At 36.2% G+C, this 24,249-nt stretch overlaps 1 protein-coding gene across 1 annotated transcript in view; it reads left to right on the plus strand.

Annotated features, from left to right (window-relative positions):
* The window catches only part of COX10 (cytochrome c oxidase assembly factor heme A:farnesyltransferase COX10), a 137,961-nt gene that overhangs the window by 65,840 nt on the left and 47,872 nt on the right, over nt 1-24,249 (plus strand). The window contains exon 5 of the mRNA XM_088133461.1: nt 22,595-22,665. Within this exon, the coding sequence (XP_087989587.1) occupies nt 22,595-22,665 (71 nt within the window). The remainder of the gene's footprint in view (nt 1-22,594; nt 22,666-24,249) is intronic.

A 24,249-nucleotide genomic window follows, 5' to 3' on the forward strand; every position in this document is an offset into this window, starting at 1 on the left:
ATGGGAAGGTGTTCTTTTTCCTATATTTCTTGCTATATCTCATGAGATGTATAGGTAAATGGAAACGTTGCACGAATCAGGTGAAGTAGAAATGTATATATTTTCCTGCTAGAAACTGGATTAATTAAAGGCTTTTTCTCTTGCCACCATTTCTTATTTATACATTTCATTTACTATGTGAATTTTCTATAGGATAAAAATAGCAAAACTATTTTCTGAGTAGTTCATCTTTCAACTGCTCTGCAAATCTTAAATCTAGATTTCATTTGGAGGATGCACTTATGTAATCTGGTTAAAAATGTAACTAGGAAATTTACATTTTTACAGGAGATTTACATTATGTAGCATCCACATATTTTGGGGTATGCAGAAAATTGAAATAGAGAAAGAAGTCAGATCTTTATAAAGCTTTTTCTCATAACCAGGTCCTCCAGCTCACTAAATTCCCATAAAACACATGCCAATTGCCTCTTTTGCCTTCTGTGGAGATAGGCAAGCATTTCTAATATGGTGTTTGCTTCCCTCTGTGCCAGAGAAATGGAAATATATTTGTTGATGACAAAACCAACAGGTGCCAGGGCTGTTGGGTACTGAAGCTATTTGGCTCCCTGCCTGTAGTAACACAGTAGATATATTGTATGTCTGTAGGTTTGTGTGTGTTTCTGTGTTCTTTTGAGCAATGGGATAACCCAGTTGAAATACATACTTAAACTCCAGAGGGATTAGATGTGTTTCCTTTCTTTTACAGTTCAGAATTTTACAGTTTCTTTGTTTGGTGATTCTCAGATTGCTTAATGATTTGTGCCCCCCTCTTTTGCCCAGATGGGTATAATAGCTGTATTTGAACCTTAGTAGGTTTGCTAATTTTATTACTCAACTCAACATATGGTATAGCCCTTAATTTTTTTCCCCCATTGTATCAGTCTTTTGCTTGAGGGGCCCAGTAAAACATGATGGGAGTTTTACTTTAACAACTGGATTTCATGAATTTAAATCTTAATCTTTTTTGTTGAGTTTCAAGGTAGCAGGACATAAGATTCATTTTAACTGTAGTTGAAAAAATATTCTCAAGAAGCCATTTACATGTGGATATCACAATTTTAATATGGTTTTCAGATGTGATAACCTTTGAATTAAGTGTAACAGTTTTCCTATTTAAATACAGTAGTTTATGATAATTGACTGGGACATATAACCACTGCCAAAATGAAGACAGTTTTTTGAAAAATATACTTAAAGATTTTTTAAACCAGATAAGCTAGTCAGTCTTTTAGAAGAGCAAAGGTCAATTCCTGGGTTATTTTCTCTCCTGTATTTCCCGCTTTTTCTGTATTCCTCTAGATCAGTTAGAGACTGAGTGAGACATAAAACAAGTGAGATATATAAGAGAAGGACCAGTAGTAAGCAGAGTTCTACTTTGCATACCTTTGTTAACAGTTTTTGTACTTGGTAAGCAACTATAAAACATATTCTCAAACCAGGTTGTAAGCTTAAAGAAACCATAGCATATTTGCTTATCCCTTATCACATATCAATCTGAATAAAAAAATAAATCATAATATGGCTTAACGCATTGGGAACTCAGCCAGTACCTGTATCAATGAAAATGTTATACTGTGCTCTCCATGATAAAAGTTGCTTATTACTCAGTGTCTCCGTCACCTCAGGATCAATAAATCATCTTCTGGTCCTGTCATATAAAGACTACTGCTACTGAAGCCCTAATTCTGGTTATTCTTGAAATGTGTTTAAGAGGAAATCTATTAAGCATGGTTCACTCTATAGAATTTATATCCTTTCTTCCCAGCAACTCTACATGGCATTTTGCATTCTTCCCAGCAACTCTACATGGCATTATGTCTTCTGAAGCTCTTCATAATTACTTTGGTTTTCATCAGCCTGACTCCTCTAAGTTGACTCAAAAGTTATATAATGATTTTCACAATGGCCATCCATTTGAAGATATATTCTTTTTAGTGATGTATCCTGGTTCCATTCCAGCTCGGGTTGATTTCCTAAGACACATGTCTTGTTCCCTACCTCTACATTTTTTAAAAAGAGCCCACCAGTAAGGAACTTACTTTTGATTGCTACTTATCCTTGTTTTTATTACATTTATATACTGCTGAACTAAGATTGCAGAAACCCAGGTCCCAGTGCATCCTGAGTCACTGAAGCTTACTAAATGACCATAAAAGGAAGCATGGGTGGGGGAAACAACCTCCTCATAAATAAATTTCACTTGATGTTGCTTGTTGACATCTCTTATGGAAACTTTTTATATCCCATAATTCTAGTGGGATAGAAATAAACACTGGAGAGTTTAAGGGCTGAAATAGGTCCCTTGAGCCTTGATTTTAAGATACCCATTTCATCCCTTAAACTTCCCCACTCCTAAAAAATACTAAACAAAATGTGGTGAGCAGTGTGGATTTGACCACTTCTTTGATGTCATAGTTTCACTGGCAATGGCCCCTGTAGCCCCAAGTGAAGTAGAAAAAAAGAATATGTCCCTCAGGGCAAAAAAAAAATCCCTACCTTTGCTTTAGGCATAAGAATTATTTCTTCATTCTTTTGTTTTCTGAGGGAAATTAACCAGATCAAAGTTTGCAGTCAAGAAGCTATAGTTTAAACAATCCTTCCAAACCTAGATTAGAAACTATGTTTTGAGTTCAAGTTCCTAGCTATGTTGAATAGAATGAACAGAGTGCTGAAGGGATAGTTTGCTGTTTCACAGACAATACTGGATCAACATTATGGGTTCAGAATTGTTAGAATACAGCCTACTACACTCTTATTCTCATTTCATTATCTTAACAATCAGCAAAATACTTACTCTGAACTTTAAGACTGTATTTTTCCCATGGGAATAACTGCACCCTACAGTGACATTTATGTGTCATTTTTGTTGTTCTTTGCCATAGTTACTCATTTCATATTGCATGATAAAAAGATTTATTATGATTTAAAATTTGTTGGCTGCCAATTTCACTGTTTGAAAATAAACAATTTGTCTACATTACAGAGGCATTATGTCTTAGATAATTCAGTATAAAGGTGAAAAGGACTTTTAATTCTAATAGCAATTCTGAAGTGTATATATATACCCATCTGTCTTCTCAGTCTGAACAATCATGTAATCTTACTTTGCTATTAGCATATCTTGGGTATTTCATCTATGAAATTGGGATAATTAACCTCCTGCAAGGATACTCAAAACTAATTTTAGTTGTGCTTTATGTGGCTTTGATGATGTAAATAATAGTTAATGTATCTCAGTGTCTTTATTTAAAGAATAAAACATTTAACTCTTGCATGGTGAGGAACATTTAGCAGTTTCCATGAATTGTAGATTGTGAATGCTAGAAGAATTAACTGTATAAAGTTATTTAAAGTATTTATATCTTTCAGCACAAAGCTTTCCACAGGTAGCTTACAACTGGATTCATATAATTATTGTAAGAACATTATGCTTTCAATGATTGATAATTCAATCTACCTTCAGTGCTTCCAGTCCAAACCCTAATGACTATTAGCCATTTATCTGTAGACTATTTATGTATGTATGTATGTATGTATGTATGTATGTATGTATGTATCAGTATATTTATTTCAAGGTGCAGGTAGTCCCCACTTTAAGAATGAGTTCCATTCCCAAGGTCTGTCCTTAAGTCAAATTTGTATGTAAGCTGGAACAATATTATTGTATAATACTATATGAGTAGTATTGGGTAATGAACTTGAACTATTGTGTATTTAACTTGAATCATTGTGTATTTAATTTGAATTTTGCTACAATAGGTTCTGTTCTTAACTATGGGTAATCCTTAAATCAGGCATTCTTAACCTGGGGACTACCTGTACTTTCCATTCCTTCTTTAGATAAGCAGATGTATCTGCTTATGAAATTTTGTTCTAACAATGGAGAGGCTATAATTTGAAGCTAAGTAGGGTTGAGACTGGTTATACTTTGATATAACAGAGCTAACAGAGCTGCAAACTGGACTGGGAAGTAAAAACCACCATGACCACCGCCAGAAGGCAATGGCAAACCATTTCTGTACTGTTGGCAAGAAAGCTACATGATTGTATCTGTGAAGCCACCAGGAATGGAATTTGATTTGAAGGACTAAATTTACTTTACTCCCACTTAGGTGTGGTTTACATTTCTCTCCAAAGCCCTTCACATGAATTGTAGTCAGTAATTTAGCAGGGCCATGGAAATGAGCTGAATACAGTGGAAGGGCTGCAACTGAGAATAGAAAGGCGAGGGAGATTTTGTGGCTTCCATGGTAATGGAATCTGTGAGGGAATGGTTTGATGAAGGCCACGCTCGGGGAGATAAGCATTTCCTTAGCCCCCAGCACGAGTGTGGGAAGGTTAAGAAGATGAGACTGGCACCACCCTAAAGAATTCACGGTGTTTTGGCTGGCTGGCTTGGGAAGTGTAGTTTCAGTCTGGAGAGATTTCTGTCTGAGAGTTGAAGCTAATAAATGCAACAGAACTGTATCTGTACTGTCTCGTGGAGTTCTTTGGGCTGAACCTGACAGAATCTCTGTTTCCATCAGAAATGGCAATAGATATGCATACAGTGTAATTTGAGGAGTGCTCTAAGGAATGGCTTTCCTTCTGGATAAAACAACAACAGGTGATAGTTTCCAAAATTTCTGTAGGTTGACACTTAGCTCCCACATGGCAATGTTCCAGATTTATCTGTTTGTTAGATTTATGTCTCACCTTTCCTCCAGGAACTAAAGACAGCATACATACTGTAGTGACTCTTCAATTTATTGCCTTAAGTAAGTGATATAGGGATACTATACCATTGTGAACTTACTTGTTTTGTACCCATCCCCAAATTTACAGAAGTCTGCTTGATTTCTCAGAACTGCTTATTTTGTCTCAGAACTCAATGTTACAGTACAAACTGAGCACATTGTTTTTTTAAAATAATTGCTATCATTACGTTCTTCTCCTATTAAAACTCTTAGAAAACAGAAGAGATATTTGCTTTTTTAAATTAGTTACCATTAAATATACAGACAGTTCTCACTGGCTCTTCACATACACATGTAGGCATCCAGACAAAATAGTGTGTACGTGCTTTGGTATTAAGGGGTGACATGATAATTTAGATTTTGATAGGAAATAGTTTTCATAGGAGAAGGGGGATGGGTGTGTGCATGCAGGTGGTACATATGGAGTAGCAAAGACTTAAAGGTCCAGGAGCATTGTGGGAAGAAGAAGCTTGAAAATGGAGGTGATGGTGGATCATAGAACAGTTAGAAGCATAAAGAAATGAAACCACTTTTCTGTTTTATCAGTAATTTGAATAAAAATGGGAAAAAATTAATGCTTTTTTGCACTGTCTCTTTCAATCAAATCCTTCAAACATACCCTGGGACAATTCTGTTCCTAAATTTACTGTTGTCATTGAAATTTGCTGTCCTTAATTTTAAAAAAATAATTTGTTTTGTTTTATTTGTATTTTTTTCACAACTTAATGATTAGCTTTTTCTGAAAGAGAGACATGAAAAAGCTTAAAGTGTGTCAGGATTTATAGAAATAATTTATCCTATACTTCTCTTTATCTGCTGTGTGAGAACACTTGAGGATTTTAATATTCAGGATGTTTGTGTTGTTGTTGTTATAAACTTTATTGTCATTGTACCCCATACAATGAAATTAAATGCCATCCCCAGTGCACCTTACTGTTCTTGGGTATCCTTTGTGCTTTTGTGTACACAACTGCATAATGTTGCCTTCTGGCTCCTGGTTCAAACTGAAGCTAATACATGTATCTATAAAAAAATTTTCAGCCGCACATACATGCTGGACGTATGTGTGCATGAAAGAGAAACACATGTGAAATATGCTGACTCAGGGTGGAACTTAAACAGAATGCTTACATAGTGAGCATCCAATTTTTATAATGCCTGAGAGGGGAATTGTTATACCAGAATCAAAGCAGAAATCACTTACATTAGCTAAATTTCTTTATACTGGGAGCGGATGGTGTTCTTCTAAATGTTCTCCCCATCTGTTACTTATTCTATTTATCTCCTGAATCTCAATATTTACTGTACTGAAAAGTCTAATCACTCTTTGCTAATAGTTGGCAGTGTCTATTTCTGAAGATTCTGAAAGATTCTTGTATTGTATTTATACAGTGGAAATTTGGGATGAAGCAGGAAAGCTTGTTTGCTATCCTGAATGGTTTCTAAACTGAAAGTAATTGTTTGTGGAATCTCAAGTTTGGGAATGTATACATGTAGAAGCTTATTTGCTTGTAAAACTTTCTGAGATTCATGGGCAAATACCTTGCTATTTTATGTTTGAATTTGGAGATATTTAAAATGCAAGCGCTATTTACCAATTTTCTGGAGATTGATGATACAGTGCCTCAGCAAGAGTTTGAATGCTTGTTAACTAATGAATCCATTTGAGGCTGTCAGTTTTGTTTTCTTAAGCAATGTAGGAGAAAAGAAGAGTGAAACCTCTGTAATTTGCTGTTTTCATCATGACATGTTTATATGTTTGGCTATACTAGTGGTTAACAGCAAAGAAGGATTTTAAAAAATGACTTTGATAAATGTACTTTGCAGTATGTAAATCCCAGATGTAATAACTAAATAATAAAATAACAGACTGGTCAGAGCAATAGTAAATGTCTCCTTGGGTGAGGAGGTGGTACTGCCATCTCTGGAAGAGGCAGTGGTGTGCTTCCTCCTCAAGAAGCCATTGCTCGACCCAAATATACAGTACTGGGTAATTGTCTCCAATTCTGGGCAAAATTGTTAAGAAAGTGGTAAACCTGCAGCTACGGAGAGCCCAGCAGGAGACAGATTATCTGGATCTGTTCCAATCTGAATTCAGACTGGCCAATGGCACTGAGACCACATTAATGCTTGTGGATGGCAGTGCTAGGATGGGAGTAGTGTTGTCCTCATCCTACTTGATCACTCAGCTGCCTTCTGAACTGCATCTGGGAGTTGGGATAATATATTGCAGTGGTTATTCCTTCAGGGACATTTTCAGTTGGGGGAAGGCTGAACCCCAAAGCTCTCCTTTAAGGGGCATCATAGGAGTCTACCGTTTATTTATTTATTTATTAGGTTTACATGGCCACCCATTTCAAATACATGACTCTGAGTGGCTAACAATATTGAAAGAAGATAAAACATACAAAAAACATAAAATACACAGCAGCCAGGGAAAATGACAAAAACATCAGTTAGTCATTAAGTACAACCAAGAGGCAGGTTCCATCATGCACCTGGGGCCCCAGGCTGGACACAGAGCCAAGCCTGGGGCCCTGGGTGCGTGATGCAGCCCGTCTCTGTTGATCCCTCCTGTTTAACATGTAAATGTGGATGACATCACTGAAAAAGATTATCTACCAGCATGATATCAGGTATCAGTGTGCTGATGATATCCAGCTACACATCTTGACACTGGGCCAGATAGGAGATGCAGTTGAAATGCCTGGAGGCGATGAGGATCTGAATGGGGAAGAACAGATTCAGATGCAATCCCAGTAAGGTGAAGTGGATGAGACCAGTCATATTCCATCTTAGGTTCTGGATGGAATTGGGTTCCCATGGACTAACTTGGGGGTCATCCTGGACTTCCAGTTCCTGTTTGAGGAATAGGTGGCAGCTGTGTTTAGAAGGGCATTTGCACAACTCCATTTTCTGCACCAGTTATGAGCATTCACAGTTACTCATGCCTTGGTCATATCTTGATTGCTCTACTGCAGTGTGCTTTCCATGTTGCTTCTCTTGAAAACTACCTGGAAGCTACAGCTGCCCTAGAATGCAGCAACTCAAGTTGTTAACCGTGCCTCTCAATTCACCCAAATAACAGCGTTATTGTGAAAGCTGCACTGGTTATCAGCTGACTTCCAGATATAATTGAAGGTGATGTTGCCTTCAAAGGCCTTAGGGCTTGAGATCTGGATATTTGCAGGACCATGTTCTCCTCAGTGGTTTATGCTGTCCAATAAATTGTATTAGGAAAGGTAGTCCCACATTTGAATTAGTGACCAAGAGGTTTCTATTGCTGCCCTTGTCCTTTGGAAAAGTCCTCTGGATGAGCACCAACCAAGCCATTAGGACCTGGCTATTTTGGGAAGTCTTTAAGAACTGATAAAATAGTGAATACCTACCCTTGCAGTAAGTGATTGGCTGTTGTTGAGAGCATCAGTGTAATAATGAATAAGAAGGTGTTTATTATGATTGTTGCCTTGTTTATAGTTTTTATGTTATTGTTTTTATTCTAAAGTTTATGTTAATTGGTAAGTCACTGGAGCTTTTGTTTTTTTTAGGGTTAGGAGACATAAATTGCAGTAAGAAGCAAATAAATAAGGCAAAAATTGCTTCCCCCACCCCCATTACTAAACAGTTGTAATAGTGTAAGTATAAAAATATAGATATATTAATAAAAAAATAAGGGGAAGGGCATTTTGCCACCACCTAATGGATAATTGTCTTCCCTTTCCCCTCAGCAAGAAGACACAGCATTAGCTGGAGAATGAGTGGCTATTAGCAGCTTGCTTCTTCTCCTTCTACCAGATAGAACCTGATAGTTCTCTGTGATATGCAACTGAGGGGGAAAACGCTCTGTCCCTAACCAGGGTCACTAAATAGAAACATCCCTTCTGTCTATAGCAAAACCGTAATTACAGCAACATCCTGCTTTAAACAGAATTGGAAAGAAATACTTGTTTGAAATTCACCTAAACAGGTCTCCCTCTTCTTCCTGCTCATCTATTCTTCTCCTGATTTGAGACCTGTCATTTTTAGATTGTAACCCTAATAGTAGTGCTTATTTCTCAATATTTTTAACTGAAAAAATCTGGAAAATATTTCTTATATTTATTTGAATCAAAGCAACTGAGAAATTCAGAAGCAAACATGGAAACAGGTTGTGCTTTTTTGATCTTTTAATACCTGGATCTAATACTTTTATGTAAATATTTAAATTAAATTTGGATGTTCTGTTGGATCCTCTTTAAAATGAAGATGAGATTGTATTTTAACTGCTTAGACAATTCTTTAAAGAATGAAGATCAGAGTGCTTTTGATTATAATAATGGCACTTTTTAAATATATCATTTTGATTCTAGGAATGTAATTCTTAGTGTATCTTTAAACTGCATGATGGGATATAGGAAACAGTATGTTAATTTGCAAGGTAGCCTCTAGATCATAAATCCTAATTTGATAGAATGCCATGGACATACCATGAAACCTGGCTTTTGTTTCACTTGTTGCACACTAACCAAAATGTGCTGAAACTGAACAATATTTTTTCTTACTGTTAGCAGAGAATACTACATATGACATATTCCTTCTACATATTCTTTCCTTCATTTAATAAAAAATGTTAAGCTTTGATTGACCAAAAGTATGGGCCTATTTGGTGATGACCATGCAGTATGGAAGATTGAAACTTGGAATGTAATTTTTAAAGTTTTTGAATTAATGAATGAAATGAATTGGGGGTGTGGGTAGTGAGTATCTGTGAAACTAAGAAAAGGGAAGGATGTGATAGATTGGAATTAAGGTAGTCTGACCTTGTGGAAGAGAGCTGGTGAATAGATCTGTGAAAAATCATTTGTCTCCTTTCTGGATTTTGGTTTTATCACATTTTGGCATATTTAAATCTTACTGAAGCTTCATGTGGGGCCTACTGATAGATTAAAGGAGATGGGGGAGTAGGGGAAACCAAACATGATTTCATTTATTGTATAAACAAAGCCATCCAATATGCAATGAACAAGTAAGTGGCTATACCACCTTGAGCTATAACACTTGTGAACAAATTCTCCGTTATAATTGGTGATCAGCCTCTTTCACACTTTGCTGGATAGGAATTTTGGCTCATTTCTCCATGACATACTGCTTCAACTCAGTAACTACTCAGGGTTTTCTAGGATGAGCTATAGATGCAGTATTCTTGTATTGCAGTAAAATAATGTTCAATTTCCTTTTTTAACAAAAATTGAAATTAATGTCAAACCTGTTCTAGTGCCAGATTAATAAATACTATTTTGGAAGGATAAAATAATAAAGTTCTCTATTTCCAGGAAGTTTAACTCACTGAACTCATTAGGGGACTGCAGTGTTGACCCCCCCCCCCATATATTTGTTTTAGGAATCTGGTTTACTATTGTTTCTTCAGGGAGCTTTCATTTTGGTTTGATTAAAATATGAAGAATGTTAATTTATCACAACTAATCTTATGTCAGAAACTTCTATATCTCTGAGTAAAAAGAAAGTTCTGCTCAGTAGAAACAAAGTTTACAACAGTATTATGGTACAGAAGAATTCTCTTTGAATTTACAGAATGTTGATTTTTTGGGTGTGTGTCTTTAAAATATGGTCCTTGATCAACTATTTCTAGCAAAGTTATCTGTAATTTCTCACGCAATCACCTGGCAATAAGTAACCTTATTTAAAGAGCATTTTAGTTTTACAAACCTCAACAAGCTTGCACAGAAGTACAACATCTAGTTATTAGGAAAAAATTATATATTTTTGAGTGCTGAAATTAGGTAAGATTTTAAAACATATGAAAAAAGATTTCTATGTCTTGGATATTTTTGTTCATCTAATTTCTCAGTATAAATTCAATTTAAGGTATTTAGAATTAACACAGCTAGTTTCTTTGCTAAACAGTATGTTTATTGTTGAAAAGCTGGAAAAGAAAAGCTATGTACTCCCTCGGATTACTGTAATTCTGCCAGTAAAAAAATTCAAACATAAACCAAGGAGAAAAACAACACTGGTAATTATTAATATTTAGAATATCTCAAAGCAAATGTAGAGCAGAAATAATGATTGAACAAATCCAAGGCAGCAATCTCTATCTCTTAAAAATAATAATCAAAAGAGACTGAAATCTCGCTCACTTTAAAATACTCAAACAATATCACAAGGAGAGTCTCAAATCTCATTTTTAACATATGGGAATTTGAGTAAGGAGCAAATCCACAGTTTAGTGGATAATGTTGTTTTAACAACTATTCTCCATTGCTCAGATGGTTTTGAAAAAGAATGTGCATTTTTGAATGGGTATTCATGAACATAAATACTTTAAAATTACCTCAGAGATTTGCAGGTCCAGTATCATACAAATATACATTCATGTCCATTTTAATATTTCCTTCTAGTGTAATAATGCAAAATGTAGAAAAACAGTGAAAACAGTGGGCCCCCCCCAAAAAAAAATTAAATTAAAAGCAGGAAATGAAGGAAAAGACAAGGAAATATAGCAAAAACTAGTTTATACCAGCACCATTTGCTGTACATCTCCATACCTTTCCATCCTTCCAAAGCAATCTTGCTTCTACCTTATCCACACATAGATACATACTTTGTTTTCTTCTTTAAACTTCTCACCTCTCTTTGAGAATCTTGTCAACATCATCCCTCCACAACTTTATCTTTCCTTTCCTCTCAACCTATTCAGTCTTTCATATACTGATTTTACAATTCAGTCTTCATTCATTTTCCCTGAATGACCAAATGTTCTCAGCCTACTTCTTTCTTTCCAACTTTTCACTCACTTTTCACTCACTCACTTTTTTATTTAGTCCACTTTCATTCAGCATTCTTATTTTGCGGGGGGGGGGGGGGTATCACACACATCTTTAGTATCCCATTTCCAGGGTGTTCCACTTAGTGTTATATTTTTCCTGACACACCCACTCTCAATCCATATAACAAAGTGGCCAAAATAATGCTCTTAGACACGGCCATTTTTGCTTCATTCAACAAATATTCCTTGGAAGACACCATAGACAAACTGCCTACTTTCTACCGGTATTTGCATATCTTAAATTTTCTCTACCCATTTCCCCATCTTTGGTAAACATTCTACCAAAGTACACAAATTCATCAACCTGCTCTAGTTTTCATAATTTATGTATAACCTGCAATTTTTCATTCCATTTTGCATGTCAGTCACAACTGCCTTTGAGTTTTATATATTAATTTGCAAAGCCATTGTTCTTACTGAATCATACAACGCAGTAGTAAAAGTTGAACATCCTTTCTACGGTATTAATTCCTGAACTATAATGAAGTTTCCTTTAAGTATAAGTCTTGCTATATCTTGTATCATTAGGACTTCACATAACTTTGAAAATGCTATAATTGTTTTTCCTATTTACTTTAATTGTGTTTTAATAGACTGCCATGCTTTTTTCCTGATCTTCTCAATTGGAAGGATGTTTTGATAAACTTTCTGCATACTTCATATGGGTACATCAATTACATGTGACTTTAGAGATACTTCTTACCTTTATGTCCTGACTTTCTACGAACAATAGTGTTAAAGACAGAATATACAATAGTGCAAAAATGAGGTAATCTCTGAGTCAGAGGCATATTTCAATGTCAAACAGGAAATGCTATCTAAACTGCTGTAAGAATGGAGCAACTGCTATGTTCACTATAGACTCTCATCCTCCAAAATGCTCCTTAAGTAGAAAAGCCTTGTGAATGTTACTTGATTATGTGACAGACTGTAGCTTACATATCACATGTAAGCTAATTCCCAGCTTATCCCCATAAGCATATAGTACATATGCTTGTCAATACATCTGTTTCATTTAGGTCATTTATAAATAATGTTGTATATTTTGGGTAAGAGCTACCGCAAAACATTAACATTTAATTGCAAAAATACTGACTAAATATTTTATCATAATCCATATTTGTGTGCGGGGGTTAGCTTCCTTCTACTTGAGAAGACCAAATAGTTGTAGACTTTTGTATAAATATTGTACACAGGATGTGGCTATTTAGTTTTTTAGTTCAAATGAAAACCTCAACTACCTACAAGCTAGGAATATGGCATTCTGTTACAGTTTAATATACTTAATTTTTTTAATATAATTTTATTAAAGCTTTTAAACAAGAAGATAAAAGCTAACACAAAGTAATACAAAGTAATACAAAGTAAGAAAGAAGAAATAAAAGAAAAAGCAAGGAGTGCAAGGAAAGGAAAAAAGTTTAAAAAATAGAAAAGAAAGGAAAAAAGGTATAAAGAAGTAGCTTCCAATATTCTTCACAGCAGTTATAAGTACAGTTTAGCATACTTTAGATGTATGTTTAACTTGTTTTTAATTTGACCTAATTTGAAGTGGAAAATTATGAAGAAATCTGTAAATAGTATAGTCGTTTCGTTGAACTAGTTTTTAGCTGCCTAAAAGTTTCCAAAAGACCAACTTCTAATCCCATTGGTTCTGCTTTATGTTCACATCTTAAGGACAGGCAGGTGTTAGGTGCAGTTTATGAAATCAAACATTCTCTACTACTCCTACTCCCAAAAGGCTTCTGAGCTTTTCCTTTGATGAAATAGTGTAGGATGTTTTCAAGATTTGCTCTGGCCCTGTTGTAGACTTTTGTTTTCCATTATGATTAGTCAAAACATAGAAAATAATCTTAAAAATACATAGGCAGAAATTTATTTTAATGCTATTAAAAATAATAAAAATAAGTAGCATCTCCTTTAAATCCTAGTCACTTCATGGACAACTTTATGCAGTTTTTATCGCAACAGTGCAGAATTGGTTTGTCATTTCCTTCATCTGGAGAATTTTCGACTTTCCCCAGTTTAGCATACAGCTCTGGTATTCCTGGTTGTCTCCCATCCAAGTACTAACTAGACCAAATTCTACTTAGTTACCAAGGCTAATTGGCCAAGAATACAGAAGCAATGAACCTTTCTACAAATTTTGATATTTGTAGAATGCAGATAAGATTTGCAACAAAATATTCTAATATGGAGTGGTTCTGTTCACAGTTCCAGTCAATTATTCTCTCTTTCCTAAAGCTCTACTGATATTCCATCTTGATCATGGATGCTACAACTTCTTGGTTGCATAGACAATGATATTTACAGTTTCAATATCATAGAGTGACCTGCTGGGAATAATTCAGTTTACATTTCAGAAGTATTCTCATCACTTTATTTAAAAATAAAATGGTTTGCAAATTACATTATTATAGGTTGTTGTTTTTTTTAATTTGGGTCAGGTTTTTTTGTTTGGTTTGGTTTTTTGGAGTGGATAGAAGTTGGGAACTAATATTTTTAAGTGAATTAATTTTTCTTAATTAAGATTCTCTGGGAGTTTCCATAAGTAAGCTGATATATACATATGTTCAGGTGTTGCATCTTTTTGCTTCCTGATGAAATTTTCATTGTGCTTCTTTCAAGATATTTTCTGTGGGTAAAACCAATATCGTCTTCATTTATGACACTCTTCTAATTTCAGACTGCTCTTTCTATCCATCTTCTTTCTATTCGGAAGGGAAAAAAACAGAATAACTGCAAAGTACATTTTGACTGGTAGCTACAAGCTTTCTATCTGAAAGCACCCATTGTGATTTTCAACTGGAATTCCAGGAAAATAATTGATAATTGATCTCTCAAAATCACAATATTTCAGCAGACTTTTTCCCATGCTTCCTGGATTCTCATATTTTCCCTTATTGCTTTTTAATATACTACATTTAATAACTGTAATTCACATCATTATTATACTCTTTAAAAGAAGCAACTTAAACTTAGCCAGAAATCACCAAAAAGAAGTAAGAACCTTTAGCTGTGTAGATATTGCCCAGAATAATAGTTATTTTTTATGCAAAAGTAAGAAAAGACCATGTATTAAATGCATTACTTCAGTGACCTTGGGCTGTTCTGGGTAAGATTTTCAGCTTCTTTGTGAATTTACACTGTCACTGGTTTATGCTAAATGTTTTGAGAACAAATTTGAATGACAGCTAATAATTCTATTTTTTCCCCATTCATAATGTGCTTTTCATTTTTTATATGTGAAAAGCCATTTCCTGTAAGTAAAAATGATGCATGTATATAACTGAAAGTGAAAACAAGTTGTTTCCAACATATTCACTAAATGTGTATTTCAAAGAAGCCATTGCCAAAATAAGTTTTCAGCATGTGTACAAGCAATGAATGGAATAAATTTATGTAATTGCCACGTAAGCCCTTCATTTTCCTTCCATTAGTTATAAGCCTGATTGCCAGTTCCTTAGCTTTTCATAATCACTTTCCTGCAGCTTTTGACCATATTTGTGACTCTTTAACTTTAGGCAAAAAATCAGCTATGGGAGGGGCAAGATAAAAGAATTAAGAAAAAGAAAGTAGACAGGGATAAGATTTTGTTCCTCTCATATTAGAATTCAGGATCATCTAATGAAATGAGTTAATGTGGGATCCAGAACAAAGATAGTATTTATTCACACAGTGCATAGTTAAATATAGAATTCTGTAGGGTTGTGCATCCTTTGAAATGATTTGGAAGAAGTCCGTTAGGATATGCAAGAGTGCCAGTACAGCCCCTCTTTAGCAGCATTTTTTTCAGGTTTGCGTAGAGCTCTGAAAAAAAGGCAGAGCTGTTTTAAAGGAGCGCTGCCCTGGGGCTTTCCACATTCCGAAACACCTCTACCAAATCATTTTCAAAGAATGCACAGCCCTGAAAGTCAATATTACAAGTTATAGCGGCCATCACTCCTTCATGGATCACTGCCTTGTCGTGGCGAAGGGGCTTGCGTAACTCACTGAAGCCATGAGCTATACCGTGCAGGTCCACCCAAGACGGACAGGTCATGACAGAGAGTTCTGACAAAATGTGGTCCACTGGAGAAGGAAATGGCAACCCACTCCAGTATCCTTGCCAAGAAAACCCCATGGACAATGTTAAAAGGCTAAAAGATATGACACCGGAAGATGAGCCCCTCAGGTCGGAAGGTGTCCAATATGCTACTGGGGAAGAGTGGAGGGCATTTCCAAGTAGCTCCAGAAAGAGCGAAGCGGCTGGGCCAAAGCCGAAAGGACGTTCAGCTGTGGATGTATCTGGAAGCGAAAAGAAGGTCCGATGCTGTAAAGAACAATATTGTATAGGTACCTGGAATGTAAGATCTATGAACCAAGGCAAGCTGGATATGGTCAAACATGAGATGACAAGATTGAATGTCGACATCTTGGGAATCAGCGAATTGAAATGGACGGGAATGGGTGAATTTAATTCAGGTGATCATTATATCTATTACTGTGGCCAAGAAACCCTTAGAAGAAATGGAGTTGCACTCATAGTGAATAAGAGAGTGGGAAAGGCAGTAATGGGGTACAACCTCCAAAATGACAGAATGATCTCAGTGCGTATCCAAGGCAAACCATTCAACATCACAGTAATCCAAGTCTACGCCCCAACCACTGATGCCGAAGAAGCTGAAGTTGACCGGTTCTATGAAGACCTACAACACCTTCTAGAACTAGCACCAAAAAAAGATGTCCTTTTCATCATAGGGGATTAGAATGCTAAAGTAGGAAGTCAAGGAATAATCGGAATAACAGGCAAGTTTGGCCTTGGAGCACAAAATGAAGCAGGGCAAAGGCTAATAGAATTCTGTCAAGAGAACAAGCTAGTCATAGCAAACACTCTTTTCCAACAACACAAGAGATGACTCTACACATGGACATCACCAGATGGTCAATACCGAAACCAGATTGATTACATACTTTGCAGCCAAAGATGGAGAAGCTCTATACAGAAAGCAAAAACAAGACCAGGAGCTAACTGTGGCTCAGATCATGAGCTTCTTACTGCAAAATTTAGGCTTAAATTGAAGAATGTAGGGAAAACCACTAGACCACTCAGGTATGACTTATTCATATTCCTTGTGAGTACACAGTGAAGATGATGAATAGATTTAGAGGGTTAGATTTGGTAGACAGAGTGCCTGAAGAACTATGGACGGAGGTCTGTAACATTGTACAGGAGGCAGCAACTAAAACCATCCCAAGGAAAAAGAAATGCAAGAAAGCAAAATGGCTGTCTGATGAGGCTTTACAAATAGCTGTGGAAAGAAGGAATGCGAAAAGCGAGGGTGAAAGGGAAAGATATAAGCAACTGAATGCAGATTTCCAGAGAATAGCAAGGAAAGATAAGAAGGCCTTCTTAAATGAACAGTGCAAAGAAATTGAGGAAAACAATAGAATGGGGAAGACTAGAGATCTCTTCAAGAAAATTGGAGATATCAAAGGAACGTTTAGTGCAAAGATGGGCATGATAAAGGACAAAAAAGGCAGGGACCTAACAGAAGCAGAAGAGATTAAGAAGAGGTGGCAAGAATACACAGAAGAACTATACAAGAAAGATCTTAACGTCCCTGATGTCCATGCTGGTGTGGTCACAGACCTTGAGCCAGACATCCTAGTCAAGTGGGCCTTAGGAAGCATTACTAACAACAAAGCTACTGGAGATGATAGTATTCCAGCTGAGTTATTTAATATACTAAAAGATGATGCTGTTAAAGTGCTGCACTCATATGCCAGCAAGTTTGGAAAACGCAACAGTGGCCACAGGATTGGAAAAGGTCAGTTTACATTCCAATTCCAAAGAAGGGCAATGCCAAAGAATGGTCAAACTATCGCACAATTACACTCATTTCACATGCTAGCAAGGTTATGCTCAAAATCCTACAAGCTAGGCTTCAGCAGTATGTGAACCGAGAACTACCAGATGTACAAGCTGGGTTTCGAAGAGGCAGAGGAACTAGAGATCAAATTGCCAACATTCGCTGGATCATGGAGAAAGCACGAGAGTTCCAGAAGAACATCTACTTCTGCTTCATTGACTATGCAAAAGCCTTTGATTGTGTGGATCACAACAAACTGGCAAATTCTTAAAGAGATGGGGGTACCAGACCATCTTACCTGTCTCCTGAGAAATCTGTATGCGGGCCAAGAAGCAACACTTAGAACCAGTCACGGAACAACCGATTGGTTCAAAATAGGGAAAGGAGTACAACAAGGCTGTATACTGTCACCCTGCTTATTTAACCTATATGCAGAGTACATCATGAGAAATGCCAGGTTGGAAGAATCACAAGCCGGAATTAAGATTGCAGGGAGAATCATCAATAACCTCAGATATGCAGACGATACCACCCTAATGGCAGAAAGTGAAGAAGAACTAAAGGGCCTCTTGATGAGGGTGAAGGAGGAGAGTGCGAAAGCTGGCTTGAAACTCAACATTAAAAAAACTAAGATCATGACATCTGGACCCATCAATTCCTGGCAAATAGAAGGGGTAGAAATGGAAGCAGTAACAGACTTCATTTATTTGGGCTCCAAGATCACCGCAGACGGAGACTGCAGCCATGAAATTAAAAGACGCTTGCTCCTTGGGAGGAAAGCTATGGCAAACCTAGATAGCATATTAAAAAGCAGAGATGTCACCTTGCCGACAAAGATCCGCATAGTCAAAGCTATGGTTTTTCCAGTAGTAATGTATGGCTGTGAGAGCTGGACCATAAAGAAGGTTGAGCGCCGAAGAATTGATGCCTTTGAACTGTGGTGCTGGAGAAGACTCTTAAGAGTCCCCTGGACTGCTAGGAGGTCAAACCAGTCAATCTTAAAGGAAATCAACCCTGATTGCTCATTGGAAGGACTGATAATGAAGCTCAAGCTCAGATATTTTGGTCACCTAATGCGAAGAGAGGAGTCTTTGGAAAAGACCCTGATGCTGGGAAAGATTGAAGGCAAAAGGAGAAGAGGACGGCAGAGGATGAGATGGTTAGATAGCATCACTGAAGCAATGAGCATGAAACTGAGCAAACTCAGGGAGGCAGTGAAGGACAGGAAGGCCTGGTGCAATATGGTTCATGGGGTCACGAAGAGTCGGACACGACTTAACGACTGAACAACAACAACAAGCGGCCATCAATTTGAATAACATTCAACTACAATTATACAGTATCATAGAGCATACAGCGTTAGTTTTTCAGTGGCTCTTTGTCATGAAAGCTGCATATTACAACATCATACTTTTTTTACCAGTTGCTGACAGACATGGCCAAGAAGACACTGTTGTCCTGCTTGTTTAGTTCCCCTGTTGGCTTCTAACTGTGCCAGCGTTAGTCACTGTAGAAAGAGAATGCTGTAATAATTAAATCTTTGATCTGATCCAGAGCACAGTTTTTCTTATATGCTTATTGTACTAAGGGTTCACTTCTTTCATTGGCAAATAAGGCATGAATCTGTTGCATATGTGGTCACAATTATTTTTTCTTTCTCTCTTTCCTCTATATATCTTTTCCTGTTTCTGTACTTCACTGAAAAGATGTATAAGTATTATTATTTTTTTAGAGTAACTCACCAAAGCCATTTAACAGCCACTAAAAGAGAAAATGGTGGTGGTAGTGTCTTAGGTTGTCCTGTAACCGATTTGTGAATCATGACCCATCAGCTGAAAACCACTGAGGTAGAGAGCTCTTTAATCTATGCTCTAAATCTGATTGATATTCAAGCATCAGTTTTATATTTGTATCGTAAAATCTGACATTTTCAAACAGTCTTAATTCTTTCATAAACATGATAAGTGAAGGCCAGTCCAAAAGAAAACTGATGAGAAACATATGATTGTTCCTAGCATTAAACAATAAAATGGCAGTTGACCTCACACTTTTAGAACCACAAAATGTAATTAGGTTGTCAATTCAGTGAAAGCTATGTAATAGGAATGATCTTCAACAGAAATTTACCCACAAATCATATTTAATGTGGTTTTTCTCAACATCATGATTTAAATATTTACTGATTTCAAAAGTTCTGTTTAGTCTTAATATCACTGCCAAGTTATAAGGGTTAAATGGTGCTCTATTGCTGTAGATTTAATTCTCTGTGCATCCTCCTGCTGTTGAGATTGCCAGAATTGCAGGGAAGATAATATTCTGCTTCAGCCAAATGAAATGATGCATTCAGTCTTCCTGAGGAAACAGCCTTTTGTAAGCAGCTAAAATATTTATTTATCCAGGTTTCATCTTACAGATTTTTTATTTGCTAAAACAAGCAAAACTCTCAAGTCTGTAATGATATAATCTAAACCGAGCTTACCCCCTGCTTGGATCTACAAATGAATGACATTTGAAATAGATTCTTAAGGAAAATTAGAGGGCTGTTTTCCTCCCCAAACATATGGGGGAAGTACAGAAAATCTGGTATCTTGCTGAGATTATTTGCATCTGAAGTGGCTGTATAAACAATTTTTCTTAGATACTGTCTATTTATAAAAATTACTTTTAAGTATCACAAAAAAGACAAATTAAGGAAACAAGTCAGGAACTAGGGTTGATATATCCATGCAGATTTTCCTCTCACCCGCTACAGGTTCTTTACTCATCTAGAGAAAATGCAGCAATGACACTGAACAGTCCCAAAGGAATATGTTACTATTAATTCCTAAACCTGAAGAAAAGTATCTGCTGAATTATTTAAAAAGCCAAATTGTATGTACTGTATTATAAAACAAGAACTTGAGTACTGAAGTGTGTAAAAACATAAAAAAAGATGTGGTGGATTAGACGTGAGACCCACTTAGTCTAGTATTTTGTTCCCATAGTGATCAACAAAATGCTTCTATAAGAGCACAGTTCCTCTGTGAGGTAGGAGCACTCTCACAACATCTGGTGTTTAAAAGCATCTTTACTGGAGCTAAAAACAAAGCAATCCGATTTGGTAACAATTGATAGCTTTATCCTGCATGAATTCTCTATTAGAGAAATGCAAGTTAGTGGCTATCATTATATTGTATGATAGTGAAAATATGTAAATATTTATCTTTTTTCACCCTGAACTGCTCACCATTCAACTGCATTGGAGTGCTTCTTTTATTATATTTATGATCAGCAGATAAATCCCTTTATGCTTTTGTGAATAAGGAAATATTTCCTTGGTGACACTAATTGGAGTTGTGAGGGTCAAAAGTGTTGATAGTGGAATAACTCTGATATGGAGATCAATCGATCGGTCTGTCTGTCTGTCTACCTCTCTACTTTTTCCCCACTGAATAATCTTAATAAAAACAGTTGATTTAATCTACAGCATTTGAGTATTCATTGTACCGTTTTCCATAAAACTGAAAACATTTAATTATACACATTGTCTAAATATTGATAACTTAGTTTGTTACAGTATGATTCCTTAAAATGGTCTCCCCTGAAAGTCTTTGTTAGTAAGAATAATCTTTTCTACTGAAATATGAAATATTAGATACCAATTCTATCCACTGCAAATTACTGCTTTCAAGGATCACCCTTCTTACTGTCTAAGAAAAATAAGGCCCAGATATTTTGAATACTTTTTGATTGCCAACACAAACATAACTTTTGCCTTTTTTTTTCTTGACTGCTGCCCCATATTTGGTTGACATAAGTTAATACTACTACCATTATAGTTCCTGCACTGATTTGCTCATCTGTCCCAGTTGAAAGATAATGAATTGTACATAGAAAAAGGATATTTATTAACAGTGACCAAAAGCATAGGTCAAGCTAGCTGATACCTCAGTTAATTTCTTCTGTCAGCAGCTGTTGACATCTACCTATTGTGCATGCAAGCCCTGCCTTTTGCTGGTTTCAGACAACAAAAAATATGGTTCTTTGCTCTTTTATTTTTAAGGTCTTCTATTAAGGGAACGATCATAAGGTCATCCTAGAAACTCATATGAGTATTTAATTTCATAAAAGGGATTGATACCTGCTGAAGCCTACTGCTAATTATTTTTATATTGTTTTCATGATTAAATAAAAATGATAGACATTCTTTGTAGCCCCAAGTTTTGCTTTAATAGCTGTGGACATATTTGCCTAGCAAAATGGACTACAGGTAGTCCTCAACTTATGACTACAATTGGGACCAGAACTTCCATCACTAAGTGATGCAGTTGTTAAGTGAGTCGTGCCTGATTTTATGACTTTTTGCTGTAGTCATTAAGCAAATCGCATAGTTGTTAAGCAAATCTGGTTTCCCCCATTGATTTTGCTTGTTGGAAGCCCCCTGGGAAGGTTGCAGATGGCAATCATGTGACCCTAGGACAGTGCAACCATCGTAAATACATGCCGGTTTGCCAAATACTCGAATTTTGATCACGTGACCACAGGGATGCTGCAACGGTTGTTAAGCACGAGGACCAGTCATAAGTCACTTTTTTCAGTGCCACTGTAACTTTGAACAGTTGTTAAACAAGTGGTTGTAGGTCGAGGACTATCTGTAACCGAACTATATTAGGCTGAGTTGAACTGCCATGTTAACTCCTTTGATTGGCGTGAAAAAGGATTCTCTTGAAACAGTAGTGGCAGTAGCATTTGCTAGAATTCACTGACTCTTGATTTGGTCATAGGCTTCTAGATTTGGTGCTCTTGGAACATTTTAGATTAATCTTTAAAACAAAGAACTTGCAATTAACAAGGATTGTTTGTGAACTTTTATTTAAAAAGTTGGGCAGAAGAAAGAAGGATGCTTTTACAGAACGATTGCCAGACTTGTCAAAAAAAAGCACTGAGGGGAAGGGCTTTAGTGGGCTTGTTTTAAATGTTTTTGTTCATGTAGTTTCGCTGCCCTTTAAGGAAATGTAGGAAAAGTTAATGTGAAATAAAATGTGCTATTTTAATTACATTTTGGAATTTTCTCAAATGAAGACCAAGCAGCTGCAAAAATAATTAATCTGCTCAACAGTTTGAATGTATCTCTTAAAGTTGTTTTCTTTTTTCTTTGGTAGTTCTTTGAGGTTCCATTTGATGCAAATATGAACAGGACAAAAAACAGACCTCTGGTGCAAGGACAGATCAGGTAAAGTTGCACACATCTGCTCTCTTGAAGAAGAAATGAATCTCATTGTTTTTGTATATATTTTCCCCATTTTCAATCTTTCCTTGTTCTTAGTTAAGTAAAGGATAAAAGACATGGAAAGCAAAAGTATTTTTAATGCTTTGATGATTCTGAACACTTACAATGCTACACTGAAAGTATGTCAACTTGCCTTTATCGTGTTCATATATTGTACAAGGGCCATTATAGATATGCACATTAAGAGTTACTGACTTCAATATTTTTACAGGTAATCCTCAACTTACAGCCACAATAGGGACCAGAAAATTCATTGCTAAGCAGTACGTTCGTTAAGTAAGGCATCATGTGACCGCACCCAATTTTATGACTTTTTTTCAGTGGTCATTAAGCAAATCATGGTCATTAAGTGAATCACGTGGTTCCCCATTGATTCTACTTGTCGGAAACCAGCTGGGAAGGTCACAAGTGGCTATCACGTGACCCCGGGACACTGCAACCATCGTAAATACATGCCGGTTGCCAAATGCCCAATTTTTGATTGTGTGACCGTGGTGACGCTGCGACGGTCATAAGTGTGAGGACCAGTCATAAGTCACTTTTTCCAGTGCTGTCGTAATTTCGAACGGTCACTAGGCGAATGGTCATAAGTCGATGACTACCTGTATATAATCTGTTCAACAAAAATAAATGTTAGAAGCAAAATGCTGTTCCTACTAGGTCCTGTGAATTGCCAAAAACTAACTATAAATCTCCCACATTAATTCTTAAAAGGAACTTACCTTACCTATCAGGAGTAAATAAGCTAATGCTCTTTTGATATTTGGGGCACAAACCATATAATACCTGATCACTGATCATGGTGGTTAAGGCTTGTGATATTCTAGTAGAATGGAAGCACAATAAGTTCTCTATTGCCAATAACATAATCACTGGGGATTTAAATTATTAGAATGATTCAGGAACCCTGGCAGTTTCTGAAATATATGAGTTTAATTGCCATGAATTAAGGATGAAGCTTTAGGGTCAAAATGTGTACACACATAGTCATTCAAGAATAACTTGATCATAAAACATACTACTATTATGGACAATTATGTGCTGATTCAGCCCACCAGCTCTTTAAAGAATGTTCTGCCTATTTCTTTTGAAAAAGCAAATCTTTGCTGTTTACTTCCTAAGGTTCTTAAAATTGCTGTTTCTCTGGATGATATTAGCGTAAGTGCAGCACAGCAGCATTATTTAAGAATTAATAGCTTACATGATAAAAGGAAACACCAAGTTTCAAATGTGAACTCAGACACTATAAAATGCAGCATTCAGTGGCTGGTTTGCAATGGGAATTGTTCTTACTGAAATATTTGGGGTAGTATCTTCTATGAGAGAATATAATGATTCAAATCAAGCTGTATCTACCAATAGGTAGGACAAGATTTAACGTTAATTTTTGATTTGTCACTGAATAATTTTAAATCAAATTTGAGGCAGCTTTTGTACTGTCTTAATTTTTGATGCTCATTTTATAACGAAGGGCTCTATTTACAGCTAGATTTTACTCTTAAGTTCTATTAATACTCTTTGGGAGGG

This window comes from Python bivittatus, unplaced genomic scaffold (assembly GCF_059951505.1).
Source record: "Python bivittatus isolate LINGU-HERP-01145 unplaced genomic scaffold, Pbiv_v1 ctg000080_np1212, whole genome shotgun sequence".
Taxonomy (NCBI): Eukaryota; Metazoa; Chordata; class Lepidosauria; order Squamata; family Pythonidae; genus Python; species Python bivittatus.